At 56.0% G+C, this 15,058-nt stretch overlaps 1 protein-coding gene across 22 annotated transcripts; it reads left to right on the top strand.

The window, feature by feature from the left end:
- Positions 1-1,053: 1,053 nt before the first annotated feature.
- On the top strand, positions 1,054-14,140 carry Znf444 (zinc finger protein 444). Of its 22 annotated transcripts, none has more exons than XM_021721348.3 (6): positions 1,082-1,208; positions 1,704-1,771; positions 5,011-5,067; positions 5,242-5,588; positions 10,720-10,828; positions 11,859-14,140. In XM_021721348.3, the coding sequence occupies exons 4-6, from the start codon at positions 5,271-5,273 to the stop codon at positions 12,440-12,442; spliced, it is 1,011 nt and encodes a 336-aa protein (XP_021577023.2). In that variant the 5' UTR covers positions 1,082-1,208; positions 1,704-1,771; positions 5,011-5,067; positions 5,242-5,270; the 3' UTR covers positions 12,443-14,140. The 22 variants fall into 22 exon arrangements, with proteins under 22 accessions (XP_013221586.2, XP_005342275.2, XP_040136034.2 ...); XM_013366135.4 differs by having other exon boundaries at positions 1,083-1,208; positions 4,984-5,067; XM_021721344.3 differs by having other exon boundaries at positions 1,083-1,208; positions 4,883-5,067.
- Positions 14,141-15,058: the final 918 nt, after the last annotated feature.

The raw sequence follows: 15,058 nt of genomic DNA, 5'->3' as shown, positions 1-15,058 counted from the left end.
CGGGGCCTAGGAATCCAAGTGGAGATGTGAAATAGGCCATTAGATAACGGGGTTCTAGGAGCAGAAGAGGCTTGGGTGACAACAACACGTTAGGCAGGCAGAGGGGGGCCTACAGGTGGGGCAGGGCAGTAGGCCACGGTGGGTAGGCCGGGGGTAAGGTCCTCTGCCCGCCAGTTAACCGCCGTGACACCTGTGCATCCACGAATTCGGTGAGCACGTAACCAGCTGCCTTCTGACGGATGCTTGCTAGGTACCTGCCTCCCTGTCCCTGCAGGGGTCTTCAGAGGTCTGGAGGTGCGCGGCTTCTCGCAACCTGCGCCCGAGGCGGCGGCTGCGGCAGGACTGGCTGGTCCACTTGCTCAGTCAGCCTGGAACCGCCGTCCGGATTCCGCGTTAACCGCTCCTACGCCTCCCTCCCATTTTGAGACGGGGGAAACTGAGGCCTGGGAAGGGACAGCGGCCTCTTCGACCGGGGCCCATGGCGGCCACGAGGCAGTACTGTCCCCAGGTCACGGAGAGAGTGGAGACGGAGCCAGAGCAGGGCTGGCGGGTGCTCGCGGGACTCGCTCGCGTGCGGACCCCGCACCGGCCTCCGCCCAGCTCAGCTCGGCCCCGCCGGACCGGGAGCGCGCAACTGCGACCGGCCGCCGGGAAGATGCGCGCCGCACTGCCGGCCGGCGGAGAGCCCGGGCTGGACTCGCCTCCTCCTCGCCGAGGCTCCAGGGTCCCGGAGGCGCTTCTCCGGAGTGAGGGGAAGTTCCAGCCTCCCCGGTCTCCGCGATGCCGCCGCCATGGCTCCGCCTCTTCTCTCGAGGCTGGCGCGCTGGCCAATAGGAAGCCCCCGCATGAATTCGGGGAAACGTAGTCCGAAGACCGCTTCGCTCAGTTTGCGTTCGCGGTAATCTATTGGGCGCAGGCCGAGCTCCGATGCATCTTGGGAAATGTAGTTCTAGCGCTGGTGAAGACGCGGGGCGCAGCGAGGACCAATGGGCAGCCGCCTTTGGCGCGATGCCCCCTGGGAAGCGTAGTCCCAGAGCGGCCCTAGAGGAGGGGAGTTGTTGGGCGGAACGGGCAACTCCGGGTGTGGGTGTTGAGGGGAAGGGGGAGCCGGGTGAGTTGGCGCAAAGCCTGCCGGGGCATGGAGTCCGGTGAGCTCTGTGCGCATGTGCGGGAAGGTGAGGGGCTTGGGGGGCCTCGCCGGGAGTGAGGTGAGCGAGGGGAGAGGAGGAGGGCTGGGGGCGGTGGACCGGGGACTAGGCGCTTCTGGGGCGCGGCCCGGGGCGGGAGCGGGCGGCGGCGGGGGAGTCGGGGGCGGAGGGCTGTCCGGGGCGGGCCGTGGGGAGGAAGGCGGCCGAGCGCGACCCCACGAGGGAGCCGCCCCTTCGGGAAGGTGCGCGCGGGGTTCGGGGAGGGACCCGAGGCGGGTGGCGAGCGGCGGCCTGGCGTGCGCGCTGTTGCCGCGTACCTGCGCCCCACGGCGCTGGGATTCCCGCGGGTGAGGATCGCGGCCCTGTTCCTTTATTTCTGGGTCAAGGGCGCCTGCCTCAGTAGCGTGCTGCAAGGGGACAGAATTCATCCTGTGGGCTTGGAGGTGGCCGGCCGCCTGGAGGGGCCGCCCGGTTAGGGTGGGGCACTCCTAAGTCCTGTTTTGATGCCTATTGCAGTTTATAAATGTGTTTCAATCTGTGTGCTTGTTTCCCTAGCATCTCGCAAGGGACTTTGGACAATCATAAGACTAAATGCTAACTTGAGCACCTAGACATCTTGCAAGGTGCTCTTCTCCTCATTTTTATTTTCCTTATATTATTTCTCACTGCGGCTCTTGGGCTAGTTTTATTATTTTTGTCCCTATTTTACAGCCAAGGAAATGGAGATTCTGTGTGTAAAACGTGTCCTTGTACTTTGTCCAAGGACGCTGGACGGTAGGTGGCAGAGCCGGAATTTGCTTCAGAGTTCTTTTGCTCTGAGTAAATATTTGGCCTGTGGGTGAGTGGCTTTTTAGCCAGGCATGGTTTTGTCGCCCCAGGAACAGCCAACGATAACTGGAGATGTTTGAGGTTGTCACACCTAGAAAGTGTTACTAGCATGTAATGGAACGAGCCAAGGATACTGCTAAACATCTGCACTGCACAGGACAGTCTCCTGTGACCCAGAATTGTCCAGTCCCAGATGCCATTAATGCTGAGGTTGTGAGTCTCAGGGGCCAGCAGGCCTTTATGGGACATTTGATCTATGCTGTACCGTGTCTAATCCATGCTTCTACTTGAGGAGCAGGGGCTACTATTGGTCCTGAATTAATTAAAGGTGGAGCTGATAAACTTAGAGAAGGCAAGTCACATGGCCAAGTTCATGATGATGAGTGGCAGAGCTAGAAGTCCGGTGAGCCAGCCATGCTCCAGAGCCTGGCTCTTAACCGTGACATGAGTCCTGCCTGTGTGGATGCTGCACCATGATGCTGGGTATGACTGGCGTGAGCCTTGGAGTCAGATCTGGGTTTAGTTCCATCACTCCTTTGGTGTACATTTCTCTGTACAGTGGGCTCCTAGCTCAGGGCTGTTGGGAGGTGTTACAGTGTAAGGCAGATGTCATTCCTTAGACATCCAGGGTATGTGGCTCTGGGATGAACCCTGTGGCTCAACCAGCCTGCCAGACAACAGGGTCACAGCTGCCTTCATGCAGATGGCAGAGAGTACTCCTTGAGGGACAGGTTGACCTACAGGGTGAATAATCATACTCATTATTTAGTACGTATTCCTGAACTGGGTGACCTCGGGTCCTAGCAAAAAGTCCTCCCTGCCCCAAGCAGCTTACTCTCTGCAACCCAGGCTTATAAATCAGGTCAGCCAGATGCTTGGACCTCACTCTCATTGGCTCAGAGTCCCTCTCCAGTGTACAAGGGTCTTTCCATGGCAGAACAGGTTTCTGTGGGACTTTTGAGGCTTGGCACTGGCCTTCCTTGTTGGCTTCCAAGCCCATCAGACCTTGAATTGACGGGTGGGTGGAGGGGATGCTGCAGCCTAGATTTGAGCCCTGCAGAAGTGGGGTGAATTCAGGTTCTTCCACTTACTAGCTGGTGTTTCAGCAAGCTCCCTGTACTTTCTCATCTGCAGGAAGGGGTGATGACACCAGCCCCGTCGGATTGGTCATCCTATAAAATTTCTGAGTGCCCACCAGAATGCTGGGCCTGGAATATATGGTGTCTTGCCTTCTTGGAGCTTAAACTCTAGTGAAGGAAGATGGAACAGCAATATGGTTAATGCCACATCTTATTTATTTTTTTTTTTTTAGAGAGAATTTTTAATATTTATTTTTTAGTTCTCGGCAGACACAACATCTTTGTTGGCATGTGGTGCTGAGGATCGAACCCGGGCCGCACGCATGCAAGGCGAGCGCTCTACCACTTGAGCCACATCCCCAGCCCAATGCCACATCTTATTAAATGCTAAAAGAAAACTAGTAATAGGGAGGCATGGAGAAATGCACATGGATGCCACAGCAGGGTGCATGCTCTGGGAGCATCTCCAGAGGGGCATCGAGGCCCCAGTGAGGAGAAGGTTTCAGCTGAACGTGACCAAGGGCAGAAGAGCCATCCAGGGGAGAGACAGCAGGTGCATGGCAGAGAGGAGGAGCCAGGCATAGGCCGTGGAGTGGGAGCTACCTTGAGTGGGCATAGGAGGGAGCCTGTGTGGCTGGAGTATAGAGAACAGGGAAGGAGTGCTGCACCAGAGGAGGGAGGCCTCTGCCAGATGGTTCATGCCCAACGTGGAGCCAGCACACAGCAGATGAACTCTTCATCTCATGATCACGGATCAGTTAGCAACTCTCAGCTGTGAGCCACAGAGGGCCTGGCCTATCAGGGTGTCCTGGCTTCAGTGTAACAAGAAGCCGGAAGCAGATCACTTTCCTAGTGTCATGAAAACAGTACTGAACCATAGTACCCCTGGAAGGCTCTCAGAGGTCTCCAGACAACCCAGGACCATGACTCCTGTCCATAGTTTCTCATCCTTGGCACTGCTGACATGTGAGGGCAGATGGTTCTGACTGGAGGCTTGTCCTGTGCACTGTAGGATGCTGACCAGTGTCTCTGGCCAGGGCCCACTGAGGCCAGCAGTGCGGGGCTCTCTCTGTGCCTGACAGACTTGTTTGCAGACCTTGCTAAGCGTCCCTTCTGGTAGCATCACCCATTCCGCAGCCATAGCCTTGTACACCTCTGCCTTCAGGAATGAGAGGGATCAGTGCTCCTCAAGGAAAGACACAAGTTCCCTTCCCCTGCCCACCACAAGATGCAGGGCAGCCTCTGCAGCCGGACATGGCCTGAGCAGCCCCAGTGCTGTACTCCCCTTAGACTCCAGCCTTAGAAGTAAGCGTCTGTGTGTTGTCCAGGCCACCCAGTCTGGTCCTTTTCTTTTTAATATATATTTTTAGTTGTCCATAGACTTTGTTTATTTGTTTATATGCAGTGCTGTTTATGTGCATATCAGCCACAACTCCAGCCCCCTGTGAGGCTTTTTTACAGCTTCCTGAACTGAATCTGTTTATGAGGCTGGAGGCTGGAAGCTGAGGTCAGAATGCAACTGGGGGTGGGGGGCAGGTGAGGCCTCTTGTTGCAGAGGCCACCTCACTGTCCTTGCGTGGCAGAGAGGAATGAGTCTCTTACAAGGTCATAGTCCTATCCCACTGCTCCCCTTATCTCACTTAACCTGCTCCCTCCCAAAAGCTGGAGGAGTCGCAGACACAACACGGAGGGTATATTTCAGTGAGTCCTAGTGAGTCCTAGGGCCGAAGACCAGCCCCTGGCTGTTTAGGAGGAAGAGGGTGGGTGGGGCTTGCTCTTGAGGCCTCCTTACAAGCCCTGTATATGTTTTTAATCCTCACCTTGAAGCTGTTGGAGAAGCTTGGAGGAGACTGAGGTACAGCAGTACCCAGGGCTGCCCCCAGGGAGGGGCAGGGCCAGGGCCAGGATTTGAGTCCATCTGTTTCCAGGAGGAGTCACAATCGCCCTTTCTTCAGCACAGCACCTCACAGGGACCTCGATTGACCTGTCCTACCCGTGGCCAGAAGAGACAGGCAAGTACTGCATCTGACAAGGGAGGAAACTGAGGTCAGAGAGGGCACTGGAGCCAGGATGCTGCCTGGCTTCAGACCTGTCTGGGCCCTGCGGTCCCCTTGGGCACAGAGGAAGCCAGTGGTCTCTAGGGGGATGGAATTGGGACCTCACTTTCAAAATTTCCCTCCCCACAGGTGCTGCCACCCCCAACCCAGAAGGCCCCATGGAGGTCCCTGTGCCCCAGCACCTGCCAGTGAAGCAGGAGGGCGGGGTGGCCGAGGCCCTGACCCTGGACTCCCCGTGGCATCGCTTCCGCCACTTCCACCTGGGCGATGCGCCAGGGCCACGAGAGGCACTGGGGCTGCTCCGTGCCCTGTGCCGGGACTGGCTGCAGCCGGAGGTGCACACTAAGGAGCAGATGCTGGAGCTGCTGGTGCTAGAGCAGTTCCTGAGTGCCCTCCCCGCGGACACCCAGGCCTGGGTGTGCAGTCGAAGGCCCCAGAGCGGGGAGGAGGCCGTGGCCCTGCTGGAGGAGCTCTGGGTGAGCTGGCAGGGGGCGGGGCTGCACAAGAGGTTCCCGGGCCACCAGCTCCTCAGGGCCTGGGAAAACTTCCTTAATAGCCCGCTCTGCACTGCAGAGATGCCAGCCCTCAGTGCATGGGGGACACTACACACACTCAGAACACACAACCAGGGTGCATCCCAAGTGCAGATGCTGCAAAGCAGACACGGGGTGAAGTTCAGAGAACATCTGGCAGGAAGAAGGCACAGGAGCCACTCTCCTTTCAACACCTGCCGTCCAGTAGGACCCAAGCCCTCAGTTACTGTGGTGCTTGCTGGAAGGACTCTCAGGGCTCCTGAGAGCTGCTGTGGGTAGGGAGACATGCTGTTCTGGAAGGGTCTTACACATCCCCTCTGTCCACCCATGGGGTCCTGAACAGGTCTGCCTGCCCCGTGGCAGTGTGTGGCAGCGCACACAGCACCATCAGCCAGGGGCCTGGCCAAGCTGGTGTTTGCTGGGGCCCGTCTCCGCCCTGCCTGGAAGTCAGTTCCCTCTGTGCGGCTCCAGGTCCCACTCTAAATCCCTTGTTGTGTTCTGGCTGGCCCAGGCCTTGAGGGCTCAGGGATGACTTCCCAATCCCAGAGGCCAAGGCCAAGGACCAGCCTGCTCTTAGGGCAAGCCTAAATTCCTTACAGGGATTTGCAGACATAACCCCTTTTTCTAGAAGTCTTGTTGGTGCACAGCCATGGCTGCTTACTTCTGTGTAGTCTGGAGCCACAGCGACAGAACTGGCCTTCTAGCCTTTCACAGCACTGGGCCAAGCCTGGTGGCCCGCCAGGCCAAAAACCTTGACCATCTGGGCCTTTGCAGAGGAAGCTTGTCTACCTGGTTTAGAGCCATGCTGTCCTGGGGAGATAGAATGTGAGCTACACGTCTTCCCAAGTGTTCTAGCAGCCACATTAAAAGAGGAAAAAGGAGACAGGCAAGTTTGGTTTTAATAGCCAGGGTCTAAGGCATTTTCCTTTCAACATGTGGCCTCAGCCACCATGTGGGGCTGGTGAGAGGAGAAGCTGGAGCAGATAGGTCTGCTTGTAGGTGTGGTGCAGTCAAGGGGACCAGCAGGGGGTGAGGCGATGGGAAGAATAGTGACGGTTCATCCTCAGGGGACTGGAGCATAGCAGAGGGAAGGGCAGCATCTCCAGGTCTCTGAGCAAAATTTGGGTGCAGGGGAGTTGGATGTCCTCTTGCTCTTCCAAGTGACCTCCACCTCCCACTCCAGCCACCGCTGCTGGCTCCCTTCTCTAGCCTGGCCTTTCAGGCTCTCTTCTCTTCCTCTGGGCCACACTTACCTCTTCCACCCTGTGGCCACCCCGTGCTCACCCACTGGCTGCTCAGGCCTTCTCCTTACCCTTTCTGGGTCACTGTGTTCTGGATTGGGTGCTGTAACCAACCACCAGTGGCACGTGGCTTACACACAGCTCCTGGGCCTGGCTTCCTCCCTTTGCAGCCTCTGGGAGCTGGAAAAGCCACCAGAATATATTTGGCCCTGGAGACTCCAGAAGGAAGGCGTCCCTGCCAGCACCTTGATTTTAGCCCAGAGACCCTTCTGAACTTCTGGCTCCAAAACTGCAAAATGGTAGATCTGAGTTGATGCACTTATGCATTTGACACGTGACATTTCATAACCACCACAATCAGACTATCCCAGCACCCCAAAGAACTCCCTTTGGCCAGCTCTGCCGTCTCCGCACTCCCTCACCCCTGCGTCAGCCCAGCAGAGAAGCATCTGCTCGGAGTTAAGGGAATCCTGGGGTGCACAGCCTTCCAGGGGCTTCTCACTCTGCAGAGTGTCTTGAAGGCCACCCTGGCATGCTGTCACCTGGACCATGCTTAGATGTGTCTCCACTTCTCCACTCAAGCAGGTGGGTTTCCAGTTTCCCATTGTCTTTGGGAATCGGCTGCTGTGACCTCCAGTGTAGGTTTCTGTTGGAGGTGCTTTCTGGTTTTCCTGTATCCATTTGGGCCCTGTAAGTGTCAAGGTCAGGCAGCTCATAAACCGCAGAAAGCCATCACAGTTCTGGATGCAGAAGGCTGAGGTCAAAGACAGTGGTGGGTTTGGTGAAGACCCCTTTCCTGGTTCCTGATGGCACCTTTCCTCTGTATCCTCCAAAGGCAGGAGGGGCCAGGAGACTCTGGCCTCTTCTGTTCACTCCAGAGAGCTACCCTCACAACCTCGTACCTTGCTGGCACTACCTCCTGGGGGTGAGGCTCCCAGCTGGGGAGTTGGGGCAAGGGTCTCAGCCCACAGCAGAGTCCTTTGCTGGCTTCTGAACTGGCCGTTTGTTTTCTTGCTGGTGAGTGTTGAACATTGTTGGTATATTATGGATATTAGTCCTTTGTTGGTGTTAGAATTTCGCATTTTTAAAAAAGCTCCTCACGATTTGTTTACCACTGGGGTTGGCAACCACTGGCAAGAGAACATCTCCAAGGGCCCTGGAGATGTTCCCACCTGATAGTAGCCTCAAGACTGCAGGTGATTAGCTCTCTGAGCCCTGACTTAGTCAAAGTGGGAGTGCATGCCCACCTTTGCGGGGAGTGAACAAACTCAGAACAACCCTGCACAGAAACACCCCTTGGTGGCCAGTTGCTGTTACTGCTTTTGGCTCATTCAATTGCCTCCTTGGGCATTAAAATGTCCTTTTAGGTAAGATGGTGAAGTCATAGTAGTTACTGTTGCTTTTAATTTGCATTTGTGTATCTAGCAGAAAAATCCCTCCCATTTGGGGAAAGGAAGGAGTATGTTGGGGGAAATCTTAAGTGTGGGATAGCCTTCCCTGGCCCCAGGGGCTTTGCTTAGCCTTGCAGGTTCTAGAGGATGGAGGGAGCCCCTCACTAAGAGACTGGCCTTGGTGAATTTGCTAATTTGTGTGTGTGTTGCTGGGGCTCGAACCCAGGACCTCACCCATGTTACTGCAAGTTGTTCTATCACTGAGCTGTACCCTAGTGCGTTACTTTTTTCTTCTTTTAATGGTACTGAGGATGGAACTCAGGCACTTTACCACTGAGCCACATCCCCAGATCCTTTAATTTTATTTTTTTGATGGCGTGTTCAGCCCTAGCCAGATTGTAGATTCAGCCTTTCTCAGATAGGAGCCTCATCTTGTTCACTGATGTGTCCCTGGCACATAGAAGTTACTAAGAAAATGCTTGCTTTGGGGGAATGAATAATCTTTGCGCTTCCTGGAAGTACACAGTTTGACATGGGGAAGCCCCAGCATAATCTGCTTTCCCCACTTCTGTTGAGAGTGAATCTGATCTGCCCAGAGAGCTCAGATGTAGTCACCCAGCAGCTGGTCTCAGCACACAATAGCTAAAGAGGATTATTTTGAGACATGGGGGCAGGGCACTAGCCAGCCTACCCAACCCAGAGGAAGACTGGTGGGTGGCCGGAAGCAGGGGGTTGGGGGAAGGGCCTCAGGCAGAGCCCTGGAGCACTACAGAAACCCAGGAAAGGAAAGGAAAGGAGGGGATCCTGGATCCACAGGTCAGGCAGGAGGTAGAGAGAAACAGAAATGTGTGACCAGAAAGCCCCAGACTTGTACTTGGGAAGAATAAAGTTGTAACAGACCATCAGCAAATTGGTGAGAACAGCTCTATGCACCCAGAAGAAGTACACACAATTTCTGGGAAATCCAAATCACCAAGATGTGCTCATGAGGAAGCACACGTCTGCAGTCCAAAAGCCAGAGGAGGTGAATCAGATATTTATCAAAGACCTCCACGAAAGGTGTCAAGCCAGCTTCCCCTGTGGTGGTGCGCTCCTGTAATCCCAGTGTCTTGAGAGGCTAAGTCAGGAGGATCTCAAGTTCAAGGCCAGCCTTGAGAACTTAGTGAGACCCTATCTCAAAACATAAAATGTGCCAGAGATGTAACTCAGTGGTTTAATCCCCAGTACAAAAAAAAAAAAAAAAAAGCATCAGGCCCCAGCAGTTCTGTGCTGCCAGCCCTTCAAGGAATGGCTCATAAACTACTTGAGAACACAGAGAAGGTGGGACCGCACCCAGCCCACTGTGCAGGGCTGCCAAACCTCCCCCCAACTGGCCTAGCCATACAAGGACCGCCCAAGAAAAGCCAGGTGTAGGCCCATCTCAGGGAAAAGACACAAGCATCCCAAATAGGATGTGAGCCAGCACCTGGTAAACTGGCATGTTGAAGCCAAGCCGGGTTTAATCAGATGCACAGATATTCATCCTGAGGAAATCTCCATAAAGCTCAGACTTTGTGACCTGAATCTAGGGTTCAAGGATGGGCCTGAGCAGGATGGAGCTAGAGCGTGTGGCAAAGGCCAGAGCCATCTCCAAGGGATGGTCTGCGGCCCATAACCGCTGGAGCTGCTTGAGTGGTCAGGAGTCAGTTCCCCATCTCCCAACACCAGACATTTCCAGAAAGGCTGGAGTCCTCCCAGAGTGGGGCCATCAGCTTGGCCAGTGTCCCCAGGGACTGGTGATTGAGGTGGGAAAGGCTCATGTTCCAAGCAGAGTTCAAGTGAAGGGGTGTGGTGGGTGTGGACCTGGGCCAACTCCTTCAGCCCAGAAGAACTGCAGTCATCTGGGGCAGGGTTTGAGGAATGGCAACCATGGCGCAGAGAACCTAAAACAGACAATCCAAAGCTCTTCTTTGGCCTTTGGGCTCTTGGCTGGTACCATCTACTCAGGAGCTATCCACCATTTGTGCTGAGAGAAGCCCTGGTTCTGAACTCACTTCATTTTTTTTCCTGAGTTAAAAGTAGCTTATAGGTTCTGCAGTTTATCCAAAGGACAGCAAGAAGCCACAGTGAGATTTACAACAGGTGTGTGAATTAGTTATCTGATGCTATGGAAAAAATCACCCCAAGTTTAGGGGCTTAAAGAAACACTGAAGCCCAGTTTGTGTGGGTCATCAATGTGAGAGTGGCTAGGCAGGTGGCCTGGCTAAGGGTTGACTGGGCGGAGGACACACCTCCCACACAGCTCCCTGACACTGGTTTCCAAAGGCCAGGGGAGCTTCTCCAGCACAGCTTTGGGTTTGCCTGGAGCAAACCAGTCCGATGACTGGTTGAAGTGGATGAGGGAAGGGAGGTGCAGGCTGCGACCCGGTCTCTCAATCTGGAATGTGGTATCTCTCGTTTCAGGGACCAGCCATCTCCCCAAATCATTCAACAGCAGTGAGGGTATCTCAGGACACGGCAGAAGGCTCCAGGGTCAGTGTCGGAAAGGAAGATAGAGGGATGGTGCCTTTAGGTGAGCAGTGGCTCTTCCCTGCATTCTCCTGGCCCCCAGCACTAGGGGTCCCTTCTCTCCCTTGGCCCCTACTGTCATCCCCTTGTTCAGTGAAGGGCCATGGCACCAGAACCAGAGATGACTCTGGCATGTCTCTGCCCTTGGGGAGCTGGCGGTAGATGGCGTCAGACTTAGGAGGGCAGGCCACAGGAGCAGTCGGTGAGAAGCACCGGCTGTAGTGAGTGCTGCCTCTGTCCAAAGCCCTCAGCAGCCCCTGGAGAGAAGGTCTTGCTCTCTGTGTTTTGTGGCTACTGATAGTGGGGCACCAGGTGCTAGAAAGGGCTGTCTGGAGAGCAGTGCTGGCAGCCCATTCCAAAGCCTGTGCACCCAGCCCTCAGCAGGTCCCCTCCAGTGGAGCCCGCCCCATCTCCCACAGTCATTGTGTCAGGGTGTGGCGCTCTGGGCCTACTGCCTTGGATGGGAGTGCAGTCTTTAGGGCAAGGAGAGCTCACCACTGTGCAGCCCTTTTGGAGAAGGGACCGAGAAAGACGTCCACCTGAGGAAAAGAGACTGGTGGTCTGGGCGGAACCAGTGCTGGAGACCAGGCAGGAGGGTCAAGCTGAGCTCACAACGTAAAACAGGAAAAGCAGATGGGGAACCTGGAGGAAGGCATAGGCGCTCATCTGACGTCTAGCTTAGTTCTTAGTCACCCCAACACCTCCCATCCTATCTCCACCCAGCCATTGGCGTGTCTTCCTGGTACCTTCCTGCCGCTGCTGCAGCTTCATCGTGTGGCCACCCCCGCGCGGCATATCCCTCTGTATGCTTGTTCCTCCCTCCCCCACCTGTCATTCCACCGGTGTTCGTCCTGTCTCCCCTTCCCACCCACACGCCCGTGTCCCTCACGCAGTCCACCTGTCCACTGAGTATTTACCTAGGCCTGGCTGCGCACCAGCCTTTTTCCAGACCCGCAGACACTGGTACTAAGTCTGCCTGCCCCGCCCGCCCCGATCGCAGCCCACAGCGGGCCCCTGACCCTGTGCCTTTCCAGCAGGAGATGCAGTGCCTGGGACTGAGGTGCCGCCAGCAGCAGGGGACACCCGGGTCGTGCGCCCCTACAAGCAGGAGCCGGGCAGCCCACCGCCAGCACCTCCAGCACCCGGCCTACCTGTCTTCTTGGCAGCGCCAGGCGCCGCGTCCTGCCCGGAGTGCGGCAAGACGCCCCTGAAGCCGGCCCATCTGCAGCGCCACCGGCAGAGCCACTCCAGTGAGAAGCCGCACGCCTGTCCCGAGTGCGGCAAGGCCTTCCGGCGCAAGGAGCACCTGCGGCGACATCGCGGCACGCACCCTGGCGGCCCGGGCCCGGCCCTGCGCCCACTGCCCGCGCGAGAGAAGCCACACGCATGCTGCGAGTGCGGCAAGACCTTCTACTGGCGTGAGCACCTCGTGCGCCACCGCAAGACGCACTCGGGCGCGCGTCCCTTTGCCTGCTGGGAGTGCGGCAAGGGCTTCGGGCGCCGGGAGCACGTATTGCGCCACCAGCGCATCCACGGCCGAGCAGCAGCTAGCGCACAGGGGACCGCCACGCCGGTCCCTGAGGGCGGTGGCTCATTCCCACCCTGGCCCCTTGGGTAGCTAGCTCACCGCCCTCACACTGCCCACGGCCCGCCTTTCCTTTCCCACTCTTCCTTTCCAGATGCCACTTTCCAGTTGAGCCTCACTGTTGCCTCCTTTCCTCCCTTGGCGAGCCCTCAGCCTCTCCTACCCCGAGTAAGGGGCCTCGCTTCTTCTCTCGTAGCCCTCCTCTGTTTCCTCCTTCCTCCCCCCTGCCACCCTTTCCCTGCGGCAAGCAGAGTCAGGACCCCAGTCGCTAGAGAAGAGCCTGGGCAAGGAGTAGTGGCGGGGCTCCTGGGGTTAAGGAGACCCTGAGGAAAGGGCTGGGTCTTGTCCCCAGGCCAGATGGAGGCAGGAAAGGGAGGGGCGAAGGTTCTGACCAGCTAGACCCAGCAGCCAGGTGGGGCACCTTGGTCTGGTGCACCTCTCTGCGACCCAGGAACACAGGTGAATGGGTGCCTGCTCCTGGAAGGTGGTCAGAGACCACAGTTCACCAGCATCGGAGACTATTAATAAAGTCACTGACTCAGCGTGTGGCCTGCTGTCCCAGGCTGTCACTATGCCTACAGCCCTCCAGGACTGAACCCTTGGGCCCACCTCAGACCCTCCTGAAGTCTGGGCTCAGCTCTGGGAGCAGGGGTGGGGCTGCCCCATGCTTATCCTACAAAGACAGGGAGGAGGTTCAGAGAAGGAGCCCTGCCCATCTCCAGCTCAGTTCTGGACCCCACACTTCCTGGCTGTGCAGCTTCAGGCAAGACGTGTCCCTTCCCAATCTGATATAATATCCACAGTGGTGCCTTGCTGAGGCTGCTGCTTTAGCCATGCCATCCTGGGACATTCAGGGACCCCCAGGTATCAGTATTAGTAGGTGTCTTGTGCGGCATGTTTGGCCAAGAGGGAGTCTCCAGTCCTGGAGGCAGGCCATGAGCCTGCAGCCTGGCTCTGGGAAGGGGCGCTGTCTGCTGTCCAGTGCACAGGCTCTGGCAAGACCCTGCTGGGTGCCTATACTCTCAGAGCACTGTCCTGTAGCTTAGCAGGGAAACCTCAGTGGAGGGAGTGGGCAACCCTGGCCCCACAGTTCAGTCCTGGCAGGTTAGCAGGAAAGCATACGAGGTGGTGAGTGCAGACCCAAATGGCCAAAACTAGATGGTTTTCTCCGAGGTAAGACACAGGAAGCTTTAAGGGGCACTACATGTGGGGCATAGGTTGAAGCAGACAGAACAATCTGGAATATAGGACTGTGGAAGGGACAGACAAGGTAGGGCCTGAAGACAGCAGGAAACAGTTTTATTTGGCTGCAGCCAGGCCCAGAGGGCACAGCTTTTGTTGTAATCAATTAATCCCCTGAACCCCGAGTTCAGGTAGTTTCAGAACTTAAAACCCAGCACGTACAGGGAGGGGCTCAGAAGTTCACATAAAAACGGCTTTTTCTTTCACTGTTCTGGGCAGGTTGACCCTTCAAGAGCAGCACCTGAGAAAGGGGGGAGGTGCTTCTCCCCTTTCATTCTTCCCCCTGCCAGCTGTTACCACAGAGCCCAGATGGTAACTTCTCTTAGAAATGTCAACATCTCTGTGAAGCCCAGCTCAAGGCCAGAGGCCTTGTTAAAGGGTCTGTCTGTTTTTTTTTTTTTTTTTAAATCTTTGCATTTGCAAGCACACTTCTACAAACTACTATTCTGGATAAATGTTTGTGAAAAACTAGTAAAGGGGTGTTAATCACCTGGAGTGCTGATTTCTTCCAGGCCAGTGGCCAAGTAAAATACAGCAACAGGAAAATAGAAAGTTTACCTACATTGAACTCTTCTATAGAGACTGCTGTTGATAGTCCTAAAATCAATTATGGTGAAGATTTTCTGTGGAGGAGGAGGTGCCACTACAGGAGCATATCTCATGGGCCACTCCCCTCCACAACCAGAAAGACCCTCACACACATCCAGCAGACTTGTGGAGAGCTGTTTGTCCAAGGCTGCTTGGCAGGGCAGAGGATTGGAGTGCCAGGAACACCTGTCACTAACTCGGGGACAGGTCAGCTGAAGGTGCTGGGACCCTTGGGAAATGAGACCTGGATTGAGGACTGCTGAGAGCCACAGGCAGGGTCACACACCAAATCCAAGCCCTCCTCCACCCTGAGTCAACCCTTCCTCTCTCAGCGGCCTGCTAGCTGGTCCTGAACCCATTCCAATTCCTCTTCTGAAATACTCCCCAAACCAGCCTCTCTATCCGCTTTCATCACCCACATGGGCCAAGCAACGTCCCCTGTCTCCTTGGACAACTGGAAGGACTTCCTATTGTCACCAGAGATTGGAGTTGTCTTCCCAGCTGGTGTTCTCACAAAAGACAAGCAAGGCCCCAAATGTAGTAAAAGTATGGCAAAGATCTTCCGGCTCTGGACGGACAGTCCATCAGGTTGGCAGACTTCTGCTGCGCATGCTTCTGTCCACAGGTGTCTAGGCACAACCGCTGGGAGAAGAGCTACAGTTCCTCTGACGTCATAGTGCTGTGCTGATGAGCATCCTGTCATCCTGGCCCACCACAGGTCCTAACCGGAACTGGTCTTACCAAGCTTATGGGGTGGGTGCAGGTCTTAATGTCCTGCTTCCCCAGTTGTCTTGTGACAACTCTGCTTTCTGGTGGCAT

This window comes from Ictidomys tridecemlineatus, chromosome 15 (genome assembly GCF_052094955.1).
Source record: "Ictidomys tridecemlineatus isolate mIctTri1 chromosome 15, mIctTri1.hap1, whole genome shotgun sequence".
Lineage (NCBI taxonomy): Eukaryota > Metazoa > Chordata > Mammalia > Rodentia > Sciuridae > Ictidomys > Ictidomys tridecemlineatus.
This window is presented reverse-complemented; position numbering and strand designations above follow the sequence as displayed.

Coding starts and splice junctions, on each gene's coding strand:
- Znf444 (XM_040280101.2), top strand. CDS start 1,139: ATGGAGTCCGGTGAGCTCTGTGCGCATGTGCGGGAAG. Junction 1,176..4,983: donor CTGTGCGCATGTGCGGGAAG/GTGAGGGGCTTG, acceptor ATCTGTTTCCAG/GAGGAGTCACAATCGCCCTT. Junction 10,829..11,858: donor TAGAGGGATGGTGCCTTTAG/GTGAGCAGTGGC, acceptor GTGCCTTTCCAG/CAGGAGATGCAGTGCCTGGG.